Raw genomic sequence first — 27560 nt, 5'->3', positions numbered from 1 at the left:
AAAAGGAATAACTCTGCTATAGGCTACTAAGCTTATTACTATTTGGAAATGGAAACATTATTGTCATTGTCTGTTTGCTGAAGAATTGTTTGAAGGGGAATTCGATATCAAAATACACTTTTTCCAATTTTGGGAATATAGCAATCTACGTTGGACTCAAAGTTATTTTTTTTTCTTATTCTTTTTTTGCTTCCACTCCATCCTCCTGTGAAACTGAATATCCAGAGTGCTGGTGCAGAGGAACTGTAATGACACATGCCATGCAGGCTTGAGCATGCAAGTCACACACATCTGCAAAACGTTGAATAGTATTTTTTGGAAATAAGGTTTATTAACCTTACCCAAAGGTTTAACACAAAGATACAGAATATAACCTAAAGTGCGCGCTCTCGCCGAAGCGCAGCATCAGCACCAGCACAAGTGATGCGCGTTCCCGCCCCGGCAGAGGCTGCTCGAGATCCCGGGAACAGTAGTTGGAACTGCGCGAGTTAAAGTTGGTGAAGGGGGTGTGAAGGATGCTACCGTGCTGCCCGGTGGAGGGAGAACAATCAACCATCTAATTAACATAGCGGAGAAAACGTCTCCTAAAGTGAAGGATGAATTGCAAAGTATTGAGCATAAGCCTTTTATTTTTGGGGTTTCATCAACAGTGCTCATCACGTAAGTCCTATGAAACAGCAATTATTCTGATCTAATCGTTTTGATATTGACTGTTGTTGCCTATAAGCAGATGTGTAGGAAGGAAGGCCTGGTCAGCATAGGCTATTGTTTTACATATATATGTTTTTACCATAAAGTTATTTTGTTAAATGAATTAACAAGGAGATGAAAATAGCGCTGGAGGGCAAAATGCAGGTGCTTGAAGGGCAGCACATGCTATAACACTCAGAAAGGCTCATTAACGGTTTAAGTGCCCGTGTTTTTTTTTACACAATTCCGCTATAAAGCATTGCTTTCTGACACGAAAGTGTGTGGCCGATAAGAGGAATAAATGTGTCGGTTCGGCTGAACGCGCGCAGTGATGATCATGATCATGATCCCCTCACTGTCTGCATTGCGGTGCTTTCTAGCGCCAGCCAGCAAGTTTCTGCAGCATATCATGACTCGTATCCGCTTTGCGAGGCTGTGTGTGTTATAGCTGAAAGTCTTGTTGCTAAACGATGTTAAACATAAAAAACATGATCATCTCCGATCATTTCATGTTTGGTTGAGAACGCGCTATGCATATTTATTTTCAAAGTAGGAATAGAGAGAGAGAGAGAGGGAGAGAGAGAGCTCCATGTAGTCCTAACCGGCATGCTGTGGCGTGTGGGACCACCCCACTGCAGTACTTTTGGCAGAGCGACTGTGCTGTGCAGCACCTGTCCACAAATAGATTGCCTACACATGACGGAGCAAAAAAACACAGGAGTCATGATCAATCAGGTGCCCTATAGCGAATTTAACCACTTAAACCATGGGTAAATGGAGTCCCTCAGGGCTCTATAGCCTACTAGTGTATTTTCTGTTGTTTTGTTTTTGTCATTGTGGGGAAAACTTTTAAAAATAGCAGATCGACAAGCTCAGCTTGTCAATCAGCTATTTTCTGCAAAAGCTTTCACCACAATATGGATGCTGGGATTTAAGTGGTTAGCTGTAGAGGTGGTGCAGTGTTAGCGTCAAAATAATGGATTTTTCTTTTTGAGAAAGGCTTGTGCATGTGTATCCTATGTGTACAATGCTATTAATCTGTGATGCTTAATTATATCACTATTAAGCCCTGTGCCAGATGTCAATGGCAGGAGGACCTTAATTAATTGATTATAGGCAGCCAATACTGTGAAATGCATGACTCATTAGTTTTGACATCAGCTGGACAAGCATGTGTGACATCTGCACTAAGGCCTAATGTTTGAGGTGCATTGGAGCTGATTACAGCTGATAGGAAGATGATCTATCACTGTACTGATCTTGAACACAGGGCACATAATAATAGCAAAGGTTATTGCTCAAGGGCAAAGATGAATATTCCCTGTCCTTTTTTCTACCCTTACCAAAAACTGAACTTTATGCCCACACCTCTTTCTCTGCTCACATGGAGCTGGGGTGTATCACCTCTGAGCTAAACAGTAATGTGGTTATAGTGACACAAAGCTACCAGACTGGGTATTTGGTTAGTGTGATAAGGGTTTAGCATGTTTGAGATGTGGTGGTGACAATGCTTTACGTAGGCAATGAATTGTAACTTACTGTATGTCCCATCCTACATTTTGTTTTGTAAGTGCTATCTACTTTAGCACAGAAGCCCATGAAATGCTCCTATTATATAATATGGTGTATCATAATGATGGCATGTACTGTATAGGATATGCAGGTCTTTTAGTCTCAAGTGTAGCCAGTAGCCAGCGCCCCATTGCAGGCCAGCCAATTTGTAAATGTGCTGTGTAAACGGGGCACAGCAGAGCTGTGCCAAATTAAAATAGAGCCTTCAGGTCCCAGAGTAAATGTATGATGCAAGTTTTTCTGTGTGCGTGACTGTGTGTGTGTGTGTGTGTGTGTGTGTGTGTGTGTGTGTGTGTGTGTGTGTGTGTGTGTGTGTGTGTGTGTGTGTGTGTGTGTGTGTGTGTGTGCGTACATATGCATATGTACGTATGTTCTCAACAGCATAATGAATACTGTTGGCAACTGTGCAGGCGGAGGTTGCATAGGATTTCAACTGCATGTTCTTTCTTTCTCCTCTCTGTCTTTCTCTCGCCCTCTGTTTATGCAGTCCTCTCACTCTCCTGCAGTCCTCTCTTATCTGCTCACTTCCTGTCATAACTTGTGTGCGCGACTGTGCGTGCATGCGTGCGTGTTGTCACTGTCATTGTCTGAGACTCTGAGGCAAACAGCTTGGTCCATCTGAGGGGAATTGAAATTTAGATGAAGGAGGGACCAGATGCTCCACGTGGAAACCTCGCTATCCTATTCTGAAATCTGACTTATACTTCGTTGTACAACAGACCATAGATTAAGCATTACAGAAGACATAAAGACGAGCTGAGCACTGAACTTCCACCAGAGACATGTGCCTGTGGTATATTACAGTTGACGTGTTTACACCTTTAAACTCAAATTTCTGGTGGCAGTCAGACACTCCCTACTGTAACGCCTGACTCGACATGAATAATTCAAACGAACCTTGCAGGCTGATTGCCTGAAAAGTGAACTAAATTTGGTTCTGTCGTGTAGAGCTGGCTCTGTACATACAGTATACACTAACAAACGTGTTAGCCTGGGTGAGATAGCCAACACTACAGTGTTACCAAATTGATGAGTCAGCAAGACTGGCTGTACAGCTATCCACGCTTTACAGCCTCACCATTTCCCAGCAGTGCTCCCAGAGCCCCTTAATGATATATGGAATATGAGCTAGCACTGTTATACAGATGGAGAAAGAGGGAGAGAGACAGACAGAGTGTTCTGCATAAGCTTCAGGTACAAGAACTACTGTGACGTGACAACGCCTACTTGAAAGGTCTATTATACAGTTAGTGTGGGAGAGAGATACAGTAGCTAGAGGGAGAGAGGGAGGGAGGGCGAGAGAATGTGAGAGAGAGAGAGAGGGAGAGAGAGTAGGCAGATGAGAGCAAGGGAGCGAGGAGTGGATGATTTGGTGAGGAGACAATGACTGGGGATGAAGGAGGGGAAGAGAGATAGAGAGAGAGATGTTGGATGGGAGGGGAACAGCGTGTGACGATGTTACCATGAGGCAGAACTGCGCAAAAGACATGAGTGGCCTCAGTTAACCTGATGTCGTTGGGGTGGGACGAGCTGCAGGATGCTGCTATTTAAATTCCTCTCAGTCCCGGTCTGTTCACAAGAAGCACTTGCAATAAACCTTAAGCCAATAACAGAAAATGTCCCATTACTGCAATAGGTTTGAAATGGAGGCCCCACTCAGATACATGACACAGCACATGTGCCCCCTTCATAAACCACTGCAGGAGAGCAGGGAATCCCTACACAGTGAAATCTGGAGTGTCAGTGGAGGGCCCAGTTTTACATTCTCAGAGTTAAATTGAGTGCCTCCGTGCCTTAATGTGTTCAGGATAGACGTGGACATTTATAGAAACAACCTTCACGTGGTTCAAGGCATCCAGGGACACAGAGTGAAGGTCACATTACCCTGGCTCAGCATGATGCGTGCACTTCAGTGCACTGCATGTCCTTGCACGAAGGCCGAAAGAACTCCTCATCTTATGACGAAGAGATTTCATTCTTCTCCCAAGTGAGGCGGATATGATAATGAGTTGAGAAATTGTGCTTTCATGCACAATACAGAGCATCAAATGCCCAAAAATATGAATCAGTCATTGTGTGGATTTGGGGGTTATAAATAAAGGATCAGTACAGCTGGCCCGATTCATTCATAAATTCTCCCTAGGAGCTCCTGTAGTCTCAGGCCCATTTTCTCAGTTTCATTTCGAAAGCTGCACTGCATCCTCTGCCTCACTTCAGTCCATCTGCAGCCTGTGTTGCCATCTTGTTTCCTGCCAGCAGGAGGAAGCCAGCTTTTAGTGAGCATTGTGATTGCGGGAACAGAGAATGATGATGTGCCACAGCCCCTACTTTGCCATAAAAAAACACAGATGCGAGAGAAGCTGGGGCGAGTCAAGTAGTCAGCTTATTTTAAAGCACATTTAAAAAGAAATCTAATGTTGACCAAAGTGCAGCACAATGAAGACAAGTCAAATCAGTAAAACCTTTGTAGTATAGTGAAAATATCTTAGTGAACTAGTGTAAATAGCTTATCACAAGCTCACAATGCGTCACAAAGTGATGTATTCGGTGTGAGCTTGTAGATTGGTTATTCCCGAATAGGGAAGCAAGGGTTCATGTCGTGAAAATGAAATAAGATGCATAAAACGGATATAAAACAACACATGATACACAATGATTTTTGGAAGTGTATGAAGATGAGATGTAAGTGTTGATAGAAGTGGAATACTTTATGCAAGGGGTAAACTGTTCCAGGGAGAAATTCTCACCTCTGTACCTGGATCTCTACAACAAAGTACCGTACACACTAATATAAGATTTTAAAAAATTACAATTTACCACCATAAAATTACACATATCTCTGTAAACCACAGCTTATTGCATGGCTTATTGCTTCTATATAATACCATTAGGGTTATTATAGACAGTGTTTTCCTGCAGCTCTAGGTCAAGACATTGGACATTTATGTGTGGCAATGACAAGAAGGAGATTAGGATTAGAATTACAGTCAATTGTAATTGCAGCCAGTGGGAAAATGGGCCTGAGCAGATGGCTTATGATGGTGTGATGTGAATTATTCTCTTCTCTATCAGTTCAATAAGCATACACAGGATAACACAGATGCAAACCCAGACTCTCCATTGCTCTGCTGTATACCGCTTTATTTCCCACACATCAGCAGACATAAACCCTTCCACAACAACAGAGGCAAACAGACAGAGATTGTATATACACAAAAGCTCTGTATAGTCTTGTTCATGTCAATTATTGTTTTAAAAGCTCAACATACAGGCCCATTTGTGTACTTGTTGTTAAGGAAATGGGCTGTGATGTATTTACTTGAAACAGTCATTTAAATCTGAGACATCAGTACTGGCGTAACTGCTTCCACTGCATTGCAGCTGATCTCACCCCACCAAAGTAGAAATGAAGTCATTAAGATAGATTGTGCTGTATCTACTGTAGGCGTGGGTTTCAGATTGCTAGTCCTTGGATTAATAGTCACTGGTCCACCTCCTCAAACAGGAACTTGTACAAGCATTAGGAACTTTGAGCCACAAGCACTGTGGAAGGTGAATCTCTGAGTTCTCCAGTAGAACATTTAACACACCCTAGGAATAATACATGCTTTTTCCCTGCCTAAACTAATTACTATAGTGTTAATAAATGTTACCTTATCTTGTTACCTTATTATGTTTCTCAGAAATGCATCATGTCAAAACAATAAGACTTGTGTGTAAGACTTTCCTCTCTTCTCTCTAAAGTTGAAGAAAGATGTGTTGAGCCCCTGGTTTCAGGGCTCTATTCCAACTCCTTCCTGGCATCCTCTAGATATAACTTCCTGTATTCTGCCAACTTTGCCAAACTTTATGGTAAGTCCATTTTCATATTATAACATTTATAGTGGAAATGCTATGTTAAGCCATCAGGCACTCTGAATGTCCACCTATCCAGATCCTTAACCTCACCAAACCCTTGCCTAAAACTAACCTGTGCCTAACCTGAACCACATGCAAGCTACAACCACGTGATTGCCCCTGACCAATCAAATACCGTAAAAATCTGATGACTGAATATCCACTCTCTCATCAGTAAACAGTGAAATTATAATATAGAATATTCCACTTCATAATGATGTCTTGTGTACCTGTGCACATTTTATACTTTTTAAACATTGCATACTTCTAATCTTAACATACCCCCTTTACACGCCTGTGTGTGTGTGTGTGTGTGTGTGTGTGTGCGCGTGTGTGCGTGTGTGCGTGTGCGCGTGCGCGTGCGTGTGCGCGTGCGTGTGTGTACTGTGTTTTCAACTCCAGGAAGCAGTGGTTGGTCCCCATCCCTCAAGGACAGGCAGCCATGGCTACAGATAGACCTGAAAAGGAAGTACAGGCTTGTGGCCATCGCCACCCAGGGCACCTTCAACTCCTATGACTGGGTCTCCAGGTACACGCTGCTTTATGGAGATCGGCCAGACGCCTGGACCCCCTACGTCATGAAAGGTGGCAACTCGGTAGGTTCCGCAGAGGGAGAGCGGTTTGGACAGACAGGACTTTACAACATTCATTCAGATTTGATCCATGCTGTAAATGTTGATCAAGTGCTTTGCATGCCATTTACATTCATTGGCAATAAAGACTGGCACTGAAATCAGTGATGGCACAAAACAACAGAACACTGCATTAGCTCTCAGCAATGCCAAGGTTAATCTCTTCGTCTGCTCATCTCCAGCCTCTTAATAAGTAACATCAAGGGATTGTGTCAGTAACTCAACTCCGCCCCCACTTTCTCTCTCTCTGTGTGTGCAGACGATGCCTGGAAACTGGAACTACTATCAGGTGAAGAGGAATGTCTTCCACTATGCCTTCACTGCTAAACACGTTCGCCTGCTGCCTTTGGCATGGAACACTGAGAATGGAGGAAAGATTGGCGTGAGGCTCGAGCTGTTTGGCTGTCCCTATGGTAAATAATAAGTGTGTTCAATGATCATAGTGTCCCTATGGCAAACATGGGGGACTCACAATCACTGATTCATACCCAGTGACAGTGTGCAATACTAATGTTGAATCATCTCTCTTAAGTATATTAACTTCTGTTTTGCCACTGTTACAATACATATGACTTTTACTTTTATATAAAACAAATGCAATAATTCATATTTATTTATCCATATTTATATGGTATGTATACCCTTCACAGTGTCTATATCGTATATCTATATTTCTATCATTTACTTTTACATATTTATTTTTGAGAAATTACAATGCACCAACCTCGCGAGACAAATTCCTTGTACGTGCAAAAACATACAGTTCTCAATTCTGATTCTAATCAACAGGGCACTGTGTGTGTAGCATTTCTGTACCTCCGTGCTAATTACACCAAAAACAAAATCAGCAGAACTTTTACAAAGAATCAAAAAATCTGTTATAACTTCAATAATACATCCAGAATATTAATATTGAGCATTGACTTTGTAATCCGTGTTTCAGACTCGTATGTCCTGCAGTACAATGGGGACGACGCCGTGGTCTACATGTTCCCAGGAAAGAGGTCCCGCACCCTCCAGGACCACTATGCCATCAACTTCAAGACCCTGGAGCAGGATGGCCTGCTGCTGCACAGTGAAGGTGTTCAGGGAGACCTCCTCTCATTGGAATTAAAGAAAGGACGTCTCTACCTCCATATTAGCTTAGGTCAGTCTCAACCTTTTTAACTTCAAACCCCCAGTTTGGTTTGCCTTAGGCCATGGACTCCCATTTGATACATTTTATTTTTATTTCTGTAAAATCCTCAGTGCTAATTGAATTCTGACAGTGTACCAATGGAACTGCCATAGGCTGTTTTGTATTTAGAGTGTATTTTGTCCTGGTTTGGGCAAAACTGTAATTGAATATGGTTCAAGCTTGACTGGTCTCCTGCTGCATATCAGATTAGCCATTTGAAACCATGTTCAAAGATATCATCTATTTTCCTACGTCTGGCATGTTGACGATTTAGGGACAGCATCTAGTCCATCAAAGGCACAGGAGAAGGACTTTAAACTATAATACGATTTTAATCTAAAAGGCTGCTGCAGTGCAGCAGAGGGACACTTGGTTGACACAAAGCAGACTGGCCATGCTCATCCTTGCTGTGCAGCCAAAATAGAGTAGTAGGCCTACTGCCATGATGTGACATACAAAAACCAATAGTGCTTGGAGAAACAACAACTAAAACAAAAATGAAAGCTTTCAACTTTGTTTGCCGTGACGAGGTCTGACATCACTGATTTGCTACCTGATTGTAATTGGTAGATGAACAATGACAATCTTATAGGATGATGATGATGTACTTTCTATGACATACCTCTTTCTTCATCCTGTACTATTCATTGATGGCATATGGATACTTGGCCGATGTTATGTCGAAGAGGGAGGCCATCCTCTCACCCAGGTAGTTGCAGGCTAGAAGATAAGAACGTGATAAGAGAAACTGAGGGAGTTGGAAAATGGATAAATACAATCCCTCCATTAATAATACAGGGTCCCTGGACACCATTTTGAGGAGTGGCTTAGGACTTAGGTGATGCCACAGATGCGCTCTGTGCCATTTGTAGGAAGTAGCACCATAGGAATGAGGTTTATGGAGGGTTCACTATAATGCTGAGTGAAATATCACACCTTAGGGGTGCATCTATCTAAACAGGGACAAAATTAGGGGACACTGAGTGAAAGCAATTAAATATCTGGCAAAATAGGAAACTGCAGTAGCTGCAGTGGTGGCGTAGAATGATATGTTGAAGCAAATTGAAGTCATCCATCTCTGGTACCCTGGGAAAAGCTGGTTTGTCTGAATATGGAGATGGAGTCGTTAAGTCACCGTATGTGGGAGGCAATCTCAGCACCACCAAATTGACTGATGGCTAAATCTCTGCCTACGGGTCCAATTTTACCCTCGAGTACTTTTTAGTTGCCGGCTCAGTTAGGATAAGCATGTTTGCTTATTTTGTACTTCAGGAAGCAGCACAGTGCACAAGGTAGACGGTCGGACCACGCTGACAGCTGGAAACATCCTGGATGACCAGCACTGGCACTATGTGACCATCAAACGCCATGGTCGTCAGGTGAACCTCACAGTGGACAGCCAGACAGTGACAGGCATCTGCAATGGAGAGTTCACCTATCTGGACCTGGACAAACAGGTACCCATGTAAACGCATTCATCATTCTGCCTGGACACACAGAGCCCTTTCTAGAAGACGAGTGGACCTTTTCTGGATCGAGGCCCACTTTCAAGTCTTGAAAGCGCTCGCGGTCCAATTTACACATTAAGTGTTAACTCATTCCCTGCCTAGAAGGACTAAAACGACTTCTGTCCCATAAGCCATGCCTGCCTAGAACGACTAAAACGACTTTAAAAAAAAAAAACATTTTTTTTTTTTATTTGACCCAAAGACCAAGGAGATATGATTTTTCGAAGATCTAGACTCCCATCCACTTCCTTGTTAACTTAAAATTTAAAAATGCTGTATCTCGGCTCCTGAGTACTTTTTTTTTTCAATGAAAAATCTTGGCAGTGGGCAAACGCAGCCAGAAATAATTCAGGCAGTGAATGAGTTAAGTGGTCAGATGAGTGGGCTGTGTACATTTTCAGAGCATGTTTATTTCAATGATCAATAAATCGATTGTGTTCCGGCTTGGATCAATGGAACTATCGTAGTAAGTTCCTATCTATCAGTATCACAATGAAAACACAAAGAAAAAATACCATGTCATTTTGTTTACATTTTACATTACATTACATGTTTCTATATTGATGTTATATTTAAACTCTTTGTGTTTTGCCAATGATTTGGGGGCCTACTTGCCCACCAGTGGGGAATCACTGTAGTGTAGTATTTATTTATTTATACGTTTATTTGGACGGGACAGTGCATATTAATGAACACCACACATAAAATGCAAGAATGCAAATTTCCATCCGTAGTCCCCATACAGAAAACAAGCAACATTACAAAAAAGAGCACATATAGATAGATAGAGCCTGAGATAATAGCCAGCCAGGCATACTGTATGTTAAACACATTTAGCTACTGCTGTTGTAAAATTCATGTGGATTTGAAAATGGTATCGCACACAGTCACTTGTTCGTCAGCAGGTGCAAGAATTTCAGTCCCAGATTGTGAAGATAAGGGTGTCCTAGTTACAATGTCAAATCACACTGTAACATCCTGAGTGTTCATTTAACTCTGAGAGTGTGCAAATGAACCCTTTGCGTCCATTTGTACACTCTCATAATTGTATAACTCTCAGGATTCTACCAGGCAGGGCTGAGCAATGTTATTTTTGAAGCTGCTATTTTCATTTTCATTCATGCCATTTTGAGGATAAAAGCTCATTCTATCTGGTAGCCAGAGGTGGACAGTAACTGAGTAAATTTACTTGAGTACTGTACTTAAGTACATATTCTGAGGATCTGTACTTTACTTGAGTATTAGATTTCTTTGATACTTATTACTCTTAGTCGAGTACATTTCCAAGACAAATATTTTACTTTTGTACATTTCTAGGAAGGCTGAAAAGTGCTGAGTACTTTTAGGTTGGCTGATTGTTGTTTTTCCCCCCTAAAATGCAATTGGCCACACGTTGTATTCGTCAAAGAAGGAACCCTATCCAATGTTCCCTGTAGCGTGCGAGTGTGTGTGTGTGTTGAGGGGTTCTGTCCGGTGCCATCACCATCGTCTTGACATTCCAACTCAAACTATTTTCCACTTTGGGAAGACAAGAGAATCTTCTCTCTCTCGTGGTGGGGCAGCCGAGAATTCGAGGATGCAATCTGGGGCAACGGGGGAGGGGGGGCGGGGCATGGGGGCTAAATTGGGAGAGACAAGCGGATCGACCCGAGACGCAGAAAAACAGGAAGCGTGGTGGGGTTCAGAATGAATGGGAGAGCTGTGTATGAGGAGAATAAGGCAGCCAAAGGATGACATTCCTGACAGGGCATTTATGATGAGAGCATGGATTGAAGCAGATAGTAGCGGTGTTTGTTCTATCGTTGTGTCTGTTATAAACCGAAGGCATCCAGCTCCACCATGACCACATGAACCCTATCGTCCACATTCTGTTGGAAAGCATTCTTCAGTGGCGAAATGAGTAGATCCACCAGCTATAGCTATAGCTTGTATACAGTAGATCGTCTATTTTCGCTGAAGAGATTTGGGTTAGAGGAATTAGTTAGCGGACCCAATATAGAGCCCTGGGGGGACACCGGTAAACAAAGTATATACAGGGATTAAGTGGTTATTAGTGGAGGTCAGGGTTTACTGTGTGTCAGCACGGACATTGAAAACATACTGTAGCAGTCAGTGTTGAGATTTTGACAACAAATTTTGATTTAGTTTTAGTCATAGTCTTTTGAATAAAATTCTGTTTCGTAGTCATATTTTAGTCATCTGAAATGTTTTACATTTAGTCTAGTTTTAGTCGACTAAATATCATAAGATTTTAGTCGACTAAAATCTACAGTTGATTTACTCGACTAAAATTCAAATGACCACTCCTGGGTCCTGGCAGCCACTAACTACATTGAAAACCTAACATCACTGCTACTGCTTAGATCAGTGGTTCTCAACCTGTGGGTCGGGTCCCGGGTCCCCAGATGACAGTGAAGTGACAATTTAAGGACTTTTAAGACCTTTTTAATACCTAAAGAAAGAAAAGAAATGAAAAAAGACCATTCTGCATCAACGATAATCAACAAACTATACTATAAAAAATGGTCAAACATTGGCCAAATTGTCAAAAAATATAAGACAGAGGCAAACATTTTGAAAATAGCTGATCTACAAGCTCACAACGCCTGTGCCTTGCGAGGCCTTGTGAGCTTGTAGATCGGGTATTTTCCCAGTATTTATCTGTAGTACTGAGTCAAACTAAATGGATTGCCTCAACTCCTACATTCCAAGTGCTTATCAGGGTGGGGGGTCCCCAGTTCAAATATGATTATTTTGGGGGGTCACAGCCTGAAAAGGTCAATTCATTGATGTGAAAAATAAGAAATGTACTTTTACTTTTACTTGTACTTAAGTATTTTTAAATGTATGTACTCTTGAATACTTAAGTATATTTAAAAGCAAGTACTTTTTTATTCTTACTTGAGTAACATTTTGACTGAGCTACTTTTACTTGTAGCGGAGTACATTTAACCAGGTGGACTCTGTACTCTTACTCAAGTACTGGGGTCGAGTACTCCATCCACCTCTGCTGGTAGCTATCTGAAGGACTGTTATACCGTAGGTTTAGTTCAGGTATTGGCAGGTAGTGTTTAACTTCAATTTCTTATGAGGATAATTTGATAGTGGTCAAATATTTGCCTTACTTTCACATTTAAATACTTGATTATCAAATATTCCATTATATTGGTTTAACGGAAAACAAAAAAAAACTATTTGTCCCATTTGTGGTGAAGAACTCTGGGATAATTGTCATTATTTTGATGGCTGACCACCTAAACGCCTGTCTTGTAGTTATCTGTAGGTGGCGTGATCGAGAACAACATGCCCCACCTCCCTACTACACCAAACTTCCAGGGCTGTTTGGAGAATGTCTTCATCAATGGGAACAACATCATTGACATGGCTGAAAATGAAGAGCCTGAGATCCGCATCCCGCGAAAGGTAGAACATTTCATTAGCTTTCTTTGATACTTGATCACGCATTGATCATATTCACATATATCCAGTTTAAGATGTCCATCGAAAGAAAGTAAAGATTTCACAGTCATTTTTTACATAATTTTTCTATTTTATCTTTCTCCTCAGAAAAAGATGCATTTCGCCTGCCGCGACCTTCTACGCAAACCCATGACCTTTGCTGGGCCTAATAACTACCTGCAGGTTCCAGGCTACTTCAGGAAGCCTAATTTGTTTGTTAAGTTCAAGTTCCGCTCCTGGGACTACACTGGGCTGCTAATGTTCACACGCTTCGCTGACGACCTGGGTGCTCTAGAGCTGGGTCTGAGTGAGGGACAGGTCAATGTCACTATATTTCAGCCTGGCAAGAAGAAACTGCAGTTTGCTGCAGGTGGGACTACACTTTGTCTTGTTGTAAAAAATTGATTGAGATAAAACATGTACTATTCAATGCTATCACTTCAGAGGATGACACGGTAGGTTTATGAATTTAATGTATTCTGCATGGATGTCATACAGTATATTGACAAGATCACTATAGATTCTTGTCTTCTTTTTAGGATACAGACTGAATGACGGCTACTGGCATACGGTGGACTTGGCAGCCAGGGACAACCTGCTGACACTAACCATCGACGAGGAGGAGGGGTCTCCGCTGAGGATCACCAACCCCTTCACAGTGCGCACAGGAGACCGCTACTTCTTTGGAGGTACGTTGACGACTTCACCAAAAGATGTTGTCACCCTTTGTCAAAACAGAATTACTTGGTGGGGTTGGAGAAAGGGCCTTTCTGTGTGGAGTTTGCATGTTCTCCCGTGTCCCCTTGGGTAGGTACCCTCACAAAAAAACATGCAGTAATCCTGGTCTCTATACTGCCTCCCCCTGGTCAGACGGGGCGCCTGATGGAGGGGAAAGGAACTGGTGGGAATAACGTGTTCCTTCCACGTGCCTACCGGGGAAACTCCCCCCTGTCAGGTGATAAGAAGTGGCCTGCTCACTCCTCATGCACTGAAGGAAGCATGAGCTCAGTTCGGGGCTCTCCCCAGGTCTGGCAGAGGGAGAGTAGCGGGATTACAAGCTTAGGCAATTGGCACTGGGTGAAAAATGGGTTACAAAATCGTGGGATAAAAATGTAGAAAAAACAAAAAAACAAAACTTGTTTACACTTGACCACCTGGTTTCTGCCATCAGGCTGTCCGAAAACCAACAACACCGTAAGGAGATGCGAGACCAAGTTGAACCACTTCCACGGCTGCATGCAGCAGATCTACATAGACAACGAGCAGCTTGACATTGACTTCATCCTGTATCGCGAGTGGGGGCGCTATGCTGAGCTGCTGCTTGGCACCTGCGGCATCGTTGATAGGTACAGTTTGGGAGATGGACCAGAGATTATTATCCTGGATATGGGAGAGGGCTGTCGATCATTGTCAGGGATGGTACATTTCCTCTTAATAACAAATACTGTAATAAGACAGATTTATGACCCCCAGTGCTTATGATCTCATGTAACATTCATGTGGAGGGCCTGGCACAGATGTGTGAATTATGTCTGTTTGTTGCATTTGGGGCTGATGACACTCGTCACCCTTTAGCGAGTTAGACCACAGCCCTTAAATCCCACATCCCAACGCATAAACCCTGCCTGAGGTCTGGTGCAGAGAGACAAAGATCAAAGAGAAAATAGATGTTGTGACATGTGAGCATGCTGTGATCTTTGATTCGCCAGATAGAAAAATGACGTCACTATCTCCATGCTTAGAACCTGAAGTCAATTTGTATATTTTGTTTGAAGATGTACCCCGAATCCATGTGAACATGAAGGCAGATGTATCCAGTCCTGGGACGATTTCATATGCCTGTGTGAGAACACAGGCTACAAAGGAGAAGTGTGTCACATGTGTGAGTGCTGTTTAATTACATGTACCAGTGTTTTTTTTTACTGAAGTAAAAGTAGCAATACCACAATGTACAAGTAAAAGTCATTACTCAAGTTTCACTTGAGTAAAAGTACAAAAGTATTGGCATCAAAATACAGTATTCTTATAGTATCAAAGTAAAAGTACTCATTATGAATGACCCATTTCACAAATGTTTTCAAAAGTATAAAAAAAATAGCAGACCTACACACTCACAATGCATTGTGGGCTTGTAGGTTGGCTATTTTCGAAAAGCTGAAGTATAAAATAGGGCTTGTTATAAGTGGTTGATGTAGGTTTTGTAATACATCTAAATCTACAAAGGAACTTGTAACTCAAGTGGAGTAGAAGAATGAAATATTGAAAATGGAAATACTCAAGTAAAGTAAAAGTATAGCACTTGAGTAGGTGTACTTAGTTACTTTCCACCGATAATAACCAACTTTTTTAGATGTGACAAGTTAAAATAACACAATTCATGATTTCCTTAAACAGCGGTGTACAAAGAGTCGTGTGAAGCCTACAGACTCCATGGCAAGTACTGGTCAGGCAACTACACCATCGACCCTGACCTCAGCGGACCCCTCAAACCATTTGAAGTGTACTGCTCAATGGGATGTAAGCAACACCTCTCTCCAATCTTCAGCAGGAATGCCAGTTATCAATTTAATGTGGTTTAAGGATGAGGACTGGCTGCAGAAATTACAGGGGAAATTAAAAGGGTGTATACAAGATTGGCCCAGCTGTTTCTTTGTTTCAGCTGTCACAAGTGTCTGTCTGTCTGTCTGTCTGTCTGTCTGTGTGTATGTAGGTGTGTGTGTGTCCATATGTGAGTGCATGCGTATTAGCACTGTAGGGTGCTTGTGTGTAATGGTACATAAACTAATGACTAATTAGGTGTTGGGCCACTATGACCTAACTGAGTCTATCTTGTTTTTCAAACCCATTAAGGGTCCAGTTAGTATGCTGCCATCAAAATATCACATCAATAGACTCAAAAATAGTCTATTGACAATAGACTATTTTGTCAATCTTTTCTTCATTAACCTTTCTGTAGTAATAATGCACACATGCACAGTGAAATCTGGATTGTTCATTGAAGTCAGTGTGTAAAGGGGTTTACTTTGGATGTTGCTGTGTATTTGATATGAGTGTTTTAACCCTGTGTACAGTGTACAAGGCATGGACTGTCATAATGCATGACCGCGTGGAATACACCAAGGTTACTGGGAGTACAGTGGACCGGCCATACATTGGAGATGTCAACTACTGGAACGCGTCCTGGGCTGAAGTCACTGCTCTGGCCAACACGTCCATGTACTGTGAGCAGTGGATTGACTACTCCTGTTATAAGTCACGACTTCTCAACACACCCAGTGAGTTGGATCGGCCAGGATGTGATCATAGTAGGGCTGGGCAATTAACCGAAAATATATTGAAACCAATATTTAGAACCAATAACCGACTTAATCTTGTTCATGTAGGTTAATAATCAAGAAGCAGTTTTTATTTATTTATATATATTTATTTTATTTCCTATATCAACGAATCAACACAAAAAAATCAAATTGTTTTTTTTATAATGGACTAAATCGATCAGTCTGATTAAACACTTAACCGTGTATTATACTTCGTTGTACAACAGTGGCATACAACAGTAGTGAAAATAGCAGCTCTACAATATCTGCTATTTTCACAATTTAAAAAAAGAATAGTTCACTAATTATAATCAAAGCAAAAGGTTTCAAATAATTGTGATTTTGATTTGAAGTTATATGGTCCAGCCCTAGATGATAGACAACTGGAAAGACCAAAAAACATTCTGTGTGAAAGCTTGTCATATCACTTCAAATAACTACCCCCATACTGAGCTATACAATACTTGTCTCTTGTAGATGGAAGACCTTTTGGATGGTGGATCGGTCGGCACAATGAGAGCCATCATTACTGGGGGGGGACGTTCCGCGAGGTCCAGAAGTGCGGCTGCTCAATCAACCAGACCTGCACGGATCCCAAGTTTCAGTGCAACTGTGACGCGGACTATCGATCATGGTGAGACAGCAACCGCCTCAGAGGGTTCTCCATCTCAGACGTTGATTGATAAGTCTAACTTTCCACGATTGTGTTTTTTCCAGGTACTCAGACAAAGGCTACTTGGACTTTAGAGACCATCTGCCTGTGAGGAGGATAGTGATAGGGGATACCAACAGGACCAACTCAGAGGCAAAGTGGAGTATTGGGCCCCTGCGCTGTCACGGAGACAGTAAGTTAATAAGAACGACTTACGTTGCACAGAAACAATGGAATAGTTTAACACAGTGGTTCTCAAAGTGGGGCCTGGGTAGCCCCAGGAGTACTTGAGGGAGTTACAGGGGGTCCCCAGCAAAATAAATGGACTCTTACAGGTCTGTAACTCTGACAGTGTAAAAACAGAGCCCCATAACTCCATAACATACAAATAATGCACAAATGGAACCAAATGGACCTGTAAGGGTCCATTTGGTTCCATTAGTACGGCAGAGTTATGGGGCTCTGGAATACATACCCTACTGGGAGTCCTTGAAATTAAAATGTTTGGGAACCACTGGTTAAAAAAGAAAATGTACAGCTCGGTTGAGTTCATGAACGTTTCTGTCATTCTATCCTACAGGAAGCATCTGGAACACCGTGGCTTTCACCAAGCCCACCTACATAACCTTCCCTCCCTTCAAGCCAGGGCCCAGCGCTGACATTTCTTTCCACTTCAAAACCTACCGGGCCAACTGCGTCTTCCTGGAGAACTCTGACGACCACCTTCGTAACTTCATACGACTAGAGCTCAACAGTGAGTTGCTGTGCACCTGTGCCATAAATAAGCAGTGGTGGACGGTACTCATCCACAGTACTTGAGTCAAAGTATAGATACTCCTTGTAAAATATTACTCAGAGTGAAAATATCAGAACTACAAGCTCACAACGTTGTGAGCTTGTAGATCTAATATTTTCACTATCCTATATTAAAATTGGCTAACGACGGTAGCCATACAGACATATTGGTCGTATCGGTGGTGTGACGTAGGTAGTATTTGAAATAGGGCTTAAGTGGTTCATTCATATTTGTTTCATTCATACTTTCTCCCTTCTTATATAAATGCAAATTACAAAAATTGTCTTTGAAAAGTAGTAGAGTGAAAGTATCCAAAACTACAAATACTCAAGTATAGTTACTGTCCACCAGCCACCACTGCATGTAAGTGATGAAACCCTCTAATCAAGTTTAGAATAATTCTTCTTTTGTTCTCTTTTGTTCTCTCTTTATTTTACTAGCCACCCATAACCTCGTGTTTCTATTCATGGTTGGCGACGGCATCGTTAATGTCACTCTAAATTCACCTGTGCCCCTCGACGATAATGAGTGGCACTTTGTCCAAGCTGAGCTCAATGTGAAGGTGGCCCGGATCAAAGTTGATTGGCAGCCGTGGACTGTCAAACGCTTCCCTGGAGAGACCTTTGTCACCATGGCTTTTACACAACCTCTCCTTGTAGGTAAGCAGTGATTCTCAACCTTTTGAATTTCAAGGACGCCCAGTTTGATATGCATTAAGCCACAGAGACTCTGGTAGTGCAGCTTACCACAGCTGGGGCCCATTACATGAACGAGCGAAAACGGTTTTGGGCTCAACTCACGAACTTGCGCACGCGCTTGCGCACAGAGGTAGACACTACTACGCATGTGAAGGGGTCGTGTGGACACATGATGCTGATAGATACTGACCATGATACTGACCATGATACTGACATGATACTGACATGATACTGACCATATTACTGACCATGATACTGACATGATACTGGCCATGATACTGATCATAACACTGACATGATACTGACCATGATACTGACATGATACTGGCCATGATACTGATCATAATACTGACATGATACTGACATGATACTGGCCATGATACTGATCATAATACTGACATGATACTGACCATATTACTGACCATGATACTGACATGATACTGACCATGATACTGACATGATACTGACAATGATACTGACAGTAACTCTATGGTTTTACCCAGGTGCAGCCAACAAGACACATCGACCGTTCCTGGGCTGCATGCGTGGATTACGAATGAATGGTGTGCCTCTGGATCTAGAGGGGAAAGTAAACGAAGAACAAGGCATACGGAGGAACTGCACTGGCCAGTGTCTCAACGCAACCATACCGTGTCGAAACGACGGTCAGTGCATCGACGGCTACGCCTCCTACTGGTGTGACTGTAACAACACAGCCTTCGATGGATTCTACTGTCATAGAGGTCAGTTTACACATATGAAAAAGTGTTTTCACTTAAAAAAAGTATATTAAAACAGTGAAGTGGTCACTTATTACAAGCAGAAGTACACACTAGCGGTGCAACAGTTAATCGAACTAATTGATTTAATCAATTAAACAAAAATCACCAATAATCGATGGAGGAAATCATTTGAAATATCACTTTTTTCTTTAAATTGTATTTTTCAAAATAGTGACAATAGCCGATACAAGCTCACAACGTGTTGCAAAGCTTGTAGATTGGATATTGTCACTAGTTTTGTAAGTGATTAACCACTTCATCACTATTTTATAATAGTGATGAAGTGGTTAATCAGACTAATCGAATTAGTCAATTATAAAAAAGAAAAAAAATCTATTCAAATTTATTTGAGTCGATTCGTTGAAAACACACTTTTCAAATATTCGATTAATCGAAAACTTCATGGATAGAATAATCACTAAAATCGATAGTAGCAGTCCTGGTAGACACCTAATTTAACAGCAACGGTTTCTTCCTTCCTCCCACTCAAGATATTGGAGCCTACTTTGAAATCGGCTCGTGGCTGCGGTACGACATCCGGAAGAAGCCCACGACAGAGGAAGCGGCGTGGGCCATCTGGATTGACCCTCACTACGACAACTTCAGCCTGGGCTACAACGACACGGCTGACATGATCGAGTTCAGTTTCAGCACAGTCCACACCCCTGCTGTGTTGCTGTACATCAGCTCCTTCGTCCAGGACTTCATGGCTGTCCTTCTCACCGAGGAAGGTACGAGAGATCAGTAACCCGCACACATCACCTCATGTTAGCCACATGAACCCCAGCGTACCTATTCTGGGCATGTGATAATAACCAAACATTCAGCGAAAACAGGCAAACATTTGGCGAAAATAGATGATTTACAAGCTGACAGTGTGTAGCAAAGTGACGCGTTGTGATCCATTTGTACTTGCAGATCTATTTTAAAAGGAGTAGTTCATCAAAGAAATTACTTATCTTCTATCAATTACACACTCCATGAAGCTTTGCATTCATGAAGATGTTTTTGCGTGGATGAAAAAAATATGTTTTGTTATTTCATTTCCTGAAAAATGCACATTTTGGAGTTAGCTGGTTTCTGCCCGACAGCAGATATATACTACATTTTTTTTTGTTGTAGGTTTAACGTTTTCGTAATGTCACTGGGGTAGGTCTACAATCCCACAATGTGAATACTACATCCATACTACAACCCTTACTTCCTGGTTTTAGCTGCTACTTTGGTGTCATTGTCTTCGTTCACTGTGTCTATGGCAAAATAGTGATCTTGACTTGAAGAAGATGTATGAATCAGGATAATGTAATGGGGCCATATATCTCCCCATGTAATCAAACTGGGACGTGCATATTGGAATGTAACACCTGCAAACTGCATTATAGGGACCGTAGTTACACAGACAATGGATAAAATACAGAAAGGATTTTCTCTGTCAATATGGGTTGTATCATGATTTCCATAGATAGACTATAATAACAGTCAACAACGAACTGCAATGCCCATCAACAGTGTGTGTGTGTGTGTGTGTGTGTGTGTGTGTGTGTGTGTGTGTGTGTGTGTGTGTGTGTGTGTGTGTGTGTGTGTGTGTGTGTGTGTGTGTGTGTGTGTGTGTGTGTGTGTGTGTGTGTGTGTGTGTGTGTGTGTGTGTGTCTTTAACCAAGTTAGGAAATTTGAAGTTTGCGGGTCAGCTTCATTGAGCAGAAAGGCACAGTGAAGCCACAATCACCACCGCAAAGTGGAATGTACTTATTCATAATTACTGTAAGCTGATGATGTCTATGTCACCTTTTCCCTCTAAGGTCACGTACAGCTGATGTATAAACTGGGGATGATGAGCCACACGTACACGCTGACTACGAGAAACCTGGCAGACGGGTACCCGCACTACATCAACATCACCAGACACAACAGAACCATTAAGACACAGGTGACTGGTCAAGCTTGCACATTATTATCATACAAGTCTGATTTACACATGCTGTGTGCCAAAAATAGCCAATCTAGAGTACCAGCTCACAACACGTTGCATCAAGTATAAATTAAAGCATTGATTTTAAACCCTGATAAGTTGTGTATTTCATATCTATAGTTGATAATACAATTCTAATAATACAATAATTCAATATTAATACAATAATTGAATCCTGTTTTTAATCCTTACCTAGGTTGATTATATGGAGCCCATAGTGGACAAGTTTACAATCGTGGAGGATTCCAGCTTTGATTCTCCTAAATCCATGTTCCTGGGCAGAGTGATGGGTAAATGTTTTAACTTTCCAGTTCATTCCCTGCCTAGAACGACTAAAACGACTTCTGTCCCTAAGCCATGCCTGCCTAGAACGACTAAAACGACTTTAAAAAAATAAATAAATATATATATATATATATTTATTTATTTTTACTTAAAAAAAAAAAGAATTTCACCCAAAGACCAAGGAGATGTGATTTTTCGAAGATCTAGACTCCCATCCACTTCCTTGTTAACTTAAAACTTAAAAATGCTGTATCTCGGCTCCTGAGTACTTTTTTTTTTCAATGAAAAATCTTGGCAGTGGGCAAACGCGGCCTGAAATAATTCTGGCAGTGAATGAGTTAAAGGGACAATCCACAAGTTTTATTTCCATTGTAAATCGGACATAAAACTTGCAATGATGTCCGTACTTTAATAAAGATGGTGGTGCCCCGAAATCTGCTTCAAATTACTTTATTGACAATCAGTTGGTGTCCTACTCGACACCAGGCCCAAATTTATCAAGGGAAGAGGAGGCCACCTTGAACTACTGCAGATGTGATAGTTATATTGTATTAACATACTCTACAGATTGGTTACAATAACTTTTTAAATCATTAAAATAAGTCCTGTATTATAGCTTTTAATATTTTAACATTGTAATAAACAAATCCTACTGTCTGGCAGAACCAATCCGTAAAAGCAGAGAATCTGTTTAATCCCTTCATTTGTCTCCCTCCCCCATCAGAGGTTGGTGACATTGAGTATGTCATCCAGAAGCACAACGCTCCAGGCTTCATCGGCTGCATATCTGGGGTGAGGTACAACGTCTATGCCCCTTTGAAGGCCTACTTCCGGCCAAACGAGACAAACCCCCCTGTGACTGTACAAGGCATCGTCACAGAGTCCATTTGTGGGGCCTTCCCTCCGATCCTGGGCTACGTCCCATGGGAAGTGGATCCCTGGTTCACTGGCATAGGTGAGATTACCTTCTGTACTGCGGTGCTTCTCAAGCTTGTTCAAGTCAAGGACCCACAAAATGATATGTATTTGGCCGCGGAACGCCATCTGAAGAGCGTTTGTGCCAGGGAATCCCCGGAAGATAAGACTTATGTAAAATAAATATGCAAGATTATTCAAAACATGTACAAGCTCGCAACGTGGCATAAAGTGACGTGCTGTGAGCTTGTAGATCTGCCATTTTTTTTTATGGCCAACATATAAATGGATAAAGTGGTAAAAATGATTGTGATGCTATATTAACTGCTTTAGCTGGGGACCCCCTGGAACCCCTGGGGGCCCCTGGACCCCACTTTGAGAACCACTGCTGTACTCTATACTGTACCACTATATTCTGATTCTTATATGTATGTCCTGTATGTATGCTTCCATTCCAGAATATTTCTATATCCACGATGACCTGGGCTTGTTTTGGATTACTGGTAAGTAAAGTATAAAATATTTAGACAACCAAGCTCACATGTTGGCCAGCCGGGAACAACAGTAATGTAATCCTTCCATTCATTTTAGACTCAAACCCCATTTCACACACACACACACACACACACACACACACACACAGACACACACACACAGACACACAGACACAGACACACAGAGACACACACAGAGACACACACACACACACACACACACACACACACACACACACACACACACACACACACACACACACACACACACACACACACACACACACACACACACACACACACACACACACACACACACACACACACCAGTTAATTCAGCAGTAAGAACTCCTCATTCCTATTATCTTAATACCTTCCTAAATTAAGAGGGGGGTTGATCATTTGAATGAACCCTCAAAAGCCAGGCTTTGGGTGTTTGATAAATCCCCCTGACTGAAAACCTTAAAATATACAGAGCAGAGAAAGAGTATGCTTTGTAGAAATAGGTACAGCAGGAAGACATGCAGTAATTTCACACTGAATTACTGCTCCTCAGATATAGAAGAACAGTACATCCACTTCCCCTTCCGTAGCCTGAATCAGGCTGCCTGATCATGTTATGAATTATGAAACATTCCTTAATTAATCTCCCTGGGTGTATTCCTAGAGAATGTAAGTGTGTGATATTTAACCAATTAAACCCAATATACTTTAATGACCCCCGAGAGGTCTATACGTGGTGTGCTCCTTTTCCCCCTACAACACATTTACCCCTACAATTTAGGTATTTAGCAGCTCTTATCCAGAGGGACTTACAATAAGCACGGTAAATAATCCTATATAGGAAACCAGGTAAACCATGAACCTGGCATCTGTCTAAATAACATGCTATCTAAATGTCATTCTTAACATTTGCAGTCTAGAAAAACAAGCCGACGAATAAGAATGAGAACTAGTGAACAAGATAAAGTTTGCATAGACAAATCTTGTTCAGTCGCTAGCATCAATCGAGAGAGAAGTAGGCAAGAAGGGGTAAAGAGAGAGTGAAGTGCTAGGGGCGAGGTGGAGTCTGAAGAAATTGATTCTTCAGATTACCGCTCTTTGGTGCAAATAATCGATCTACAAACTTGTAAATTGGCTGTTTTTGCGGAATGTTTGCCCCGGAATAGGGGCGCAAGGGTTCATGTGGTTGAATCCACACATGCCTAACTTTCTCTATGAGTGGGGGAGCACAAAGAAAGAGAATGTCTTTTGCATGCACACAATCTTTTTTAATTAATTGATTGTAGCCCTGAAAATATCAACTTGGTGTCTTTGCTCGATTTCACGTTTGCCATGTTGAATCCCTACTGTGTGGGCGCACTGAGTGAGGAATGGCCTGTTTCCTGTGTATGGTGTATTATTACCAGAGCAGGACATTCAGCATGCTGTTGAGCATGAAAGCCAGAGGTCTGAGGATTAGAAAAGATCTCAGAGTCTCTACTCTATCCCTGTCTGAGATCCTTACTGGAGCACCGTTAAGCTTGAGGCTGCAATCCATAAATTTCATGTTGGTATTTGAACGCAATCTTCCAAGACAGAAACCCTGCTTATTGCACTTATGAGCTTCAGGCAGTACTGCTTGTAAACTAGTAAGTGTTCTACCCGACACCAGGGTCTACATTTCTCAATGGAAGAGTACGGAGACCACCTCTAACCACTGCAGATGTGCTAGTTATATTGTAGTAACATACTCTGCCATACAGATACATTAAAATAGATACCAGATTGCAGCTTTAAATTATATCCCATCGTGCAATGGTGTCACTTGCCGGCAAGTCTTGTCAGCAAGTGCCACTGTCGCGCGATGGGAGTATGTATTACCCCACCTATTACCCGAACCCTGTTTAGTATTCAGCTCAGATAAATGCTTTAGCTTACTGAAGAGGTATTATGCTGATGCAGAACATCAGCATGTCATTAGCGATAACAGCGCAGACAATGACCTCCTCTGGTTATCACACATCAGCCATGGTTCATAAGCTGCTCATATAACAATATGCTGCCACTGGAGAAACTGCATCTCTTGTATCAAAGGATGCCTATAGGTGAAATGTTATGCTGTACACAGAGCACAGACAACATAGGCTATTATTCTTTACTAACCGCTTTCTTTCTTTTTGTGCTTTGGCTGTGGAATTTGTTTTCGGCAGAATTCGTTTTGGGCAAAAAAGTTATTTCAGAGAAATTTCGGCTAGTTTTTGCACAAGTCATTTGTTAAGGTTCACTTCACATCACATCATGTGTTCCTTGATCACATTATGGATTTATTCTGTGTTTCCGCACACATTTAAAATACTGGAGATACACAGTAAAAATATACATAGTGTGTTACGTCCCCTAGTCTAGGGGTAAGGGACGCAACATAAAATGGAAATACAGAAATACCAAATAGTAATTAACCTAGATACTAAATAATTAAAGCATAAATAATTATGCTTTTGGTTCCATGTGTACAGTCTCTCAGAGAATTAACACTGAGGATTTAACTGTGTATGGGCTACCAAAATATTGCTGAAATGATGAATGGCAGTCTATCTCCATTATGCTGTAGTAAGCAGTACAAAGTAAAAGGGCCACCTAGACGTTCAAGATGCACTACAGCAGAAAGTCACCAGATTGCCTGAAAATGAGACAAATCCATCTTGTTGCTTGCTGCTTCCAGAGCAGCAAGGACACAGGTGGCAAATGGTCCATTCATAGCAGAACAACAGAAACCAATAATACCAGTGGTCCTTGAGGAGGTACCAGGGGTTCCCCAGCAAAGATGTGTTAATATAGCATCAAAAACCACTTTAACCCTATATACTATCGGCCATTTGAAAATAGCCGATCTAAGCTCACAACGCGGCGTGAGCTTATAGATGGGCTATTTTCAAAAGGTCTTGACAAAATATAAACATTTTTGGAATATTAATTGAATTATTTTAACACAAATATTGTATGAACGAATATTTTCAGATGGGGTCCGCGGCCAAATACATGAATTAATTTGGGGGTCCTTGACATGACAATGATTGAGAACCACTGCTGTAAACAGTGAAGACCAAGAATGTATTCGTAGCAAGGGACAGAAGAAGTCAAGTAACAATCAGTACCATAAATTGTATGGCTGAGTTACATTGAACAAATAAAAGGTTGTGTACCTGCGTCAGTATTCTTTATACTGTAATTAAACCTTGTACTTTGCTATATTTTATATAATAAAAAAAATAACAATTTCATCATCAGTGCATTGATTTACAATTTAAAAATGTTCAGAAAACTAGTCAACCCAGATCTTTTGTCCCGTCAGTTCATAAAATTAAAGTTCCTTTAAACTTCCTTGTATGATTCCAATGAAAATAAGGTATATTCCAAAAAATTATCTAGTAGTATCCAACAAAAGCTGAAAATATTCTGTCCGTCCAAAAATCACGTAATCCCCAAAGTCCCAAAAGGATAAATATCAATGCATTGCATAAAAAGAAAAAATATATTCCTCTCAACCAACCTTATGCCAAGAGGCTCCAGGAGAGTCCTTTGTTCTTTTATTCTGTTCATAATATCCACCACCAGAATATCCTCTTAATTTCGGCAAAGCTTCCCTTATTTAGGTCTTAACGTTTATCGACCACAATATCCAATGGTTTAAAGTTCTGGATTACAATGTAGGCTTTAAAGAGTCTCTTTGTCAGACCACACCAAACACTCTTTCACACCTAAAATGGAATCCATTTCCATTTCCTCACTTCCTGGAACTTTTCCCCCACAGCTCCCCCTATGAAATGAACCCTGACAACACCAGAGAATGAATGGATGTGTTCATCAAAACAACACAATTTGTAGTTGTTAAATATTCAACCATATTTCTAACCAATATATTCCCTTTGTTATCACCAAGTATGTTATGTGTCTTTCAAATACATGGACAGGAACTCTACCCTTTCACAGATTTATGTGGCAGTGTCACAAAGTCAGTCAGGTGGTGGTGCATGCACCTAATCCCCCTGAAAACTCTCGGCAATGTCTTTGCTCTTCTCTCTTTGTGCAAAGTAAAAGCTTCAATGTTCATTTATCCATTTGTAAATGAAATGAGCACTGAGGAGCACTGTGCTGCAGGAGAGATAAGATAAGATAAGATAAGATAAGATATACTTTTATTGTCCCCATAGGGAACTTTGCATTAGACTCATGCCCATCCTGAATTTCCACAGAAGAAAAATAACATACACATATAGTACCTTGATACACATACTACAATTCATATACACACCTGCTGACAATGATATATTGCACTATCCTCATGGCCCACATGTTGCACAACCGTTATACATTACACATTGCAGAAGTGGTGACACATTGCACCTCCCTTATGGCCAACGTCTATGTTGTTAACAGAGTTTGTTTTCCGCCCCAGTCATAGTCATCTTGGCAGCGATGCTGCTCTTCGGAGGCCTGTATAGCATCTACATCTACGTGTACCAACAGAAGGGCAGTTACCACACCAACGAGCCCAAGGCTAAGCATCATCTGGATTCCCCCAGCAGTGCCAGACCGCTGACCGATACCCTGAGGAAAGAAAATCGCAACCTTCCGGAAATTGAGGATGACTTCAGGAGTGAATAGCATCACAGGACCTATGGGAAATGGGCGGAGTTTTGAGTGGGGGAGGGACTGGCGCTTACAACTACCACGA

General features: G+C 41.5%; 1 protein-coding gene across 1 annotated transcript; it reads left to right on the top strand.

Annotated features, from left to right (window-relative positions):
• Positions 1 to 558: 558 nt before the first annotated feature.
• Positions 559 to 27490, top strand: cntnap1 (contactin associated protein 1; the record flags this gene model as incomplete). Its single annotated transcript, XM_084070715.1, has 24 exons — positions 559 to 660; positions 6007 to 6114; positions 6562 to 6755; positions 7051 to 7204; positions 7735 to 7938; positions 9241 to 9425; positions 12750 to 12899; positions 13044 to 13305; positions 13475 to 13624; positions 14107 to 14281; positions 14711 to 14817; positions 15330 to 15452; positions 16007 to 16210; positions 16730 to 16886; positions 16970 to 17097; positions 17485 to 17658; positions 18141 to 18359; positions 18902 to 19141; positions 19672 to 19911; positions 20980 to 21107; positions 21346 to 21439; positions 22159 to 22389; positions 22808 to 22852; positions 27282 to 27490. Exons 1-24 carry the CDS (start codon positions 597 to 599, stop codon positions 27488 to 27490), a joined length of 3945 nt encoding a protein of 1314 aa, XP_083926841.1. The 5' UTR covers positions 559 to 596.
• Positions 27491 to 27560: the final 70 nt, after the last annotated feature.

Source organism: Gymnoscopelus microlampas, assembly GCF_963454915.1.
Source record: "Gymnoscopelus microlampas genome assembly, chromosome: 11".
NCBI lineage: Eukaryota > Metazoa > Chordata > Actinopteri > Myctophiformes > Myctophidae > Gymnoscopelus > Gymnoscopelus microlampas.
The sequence above is the reverse complement of the archived record's forward strand: the minus strand, read 5'-3'. Positions and strand labels throughout refer to the sequence as shown.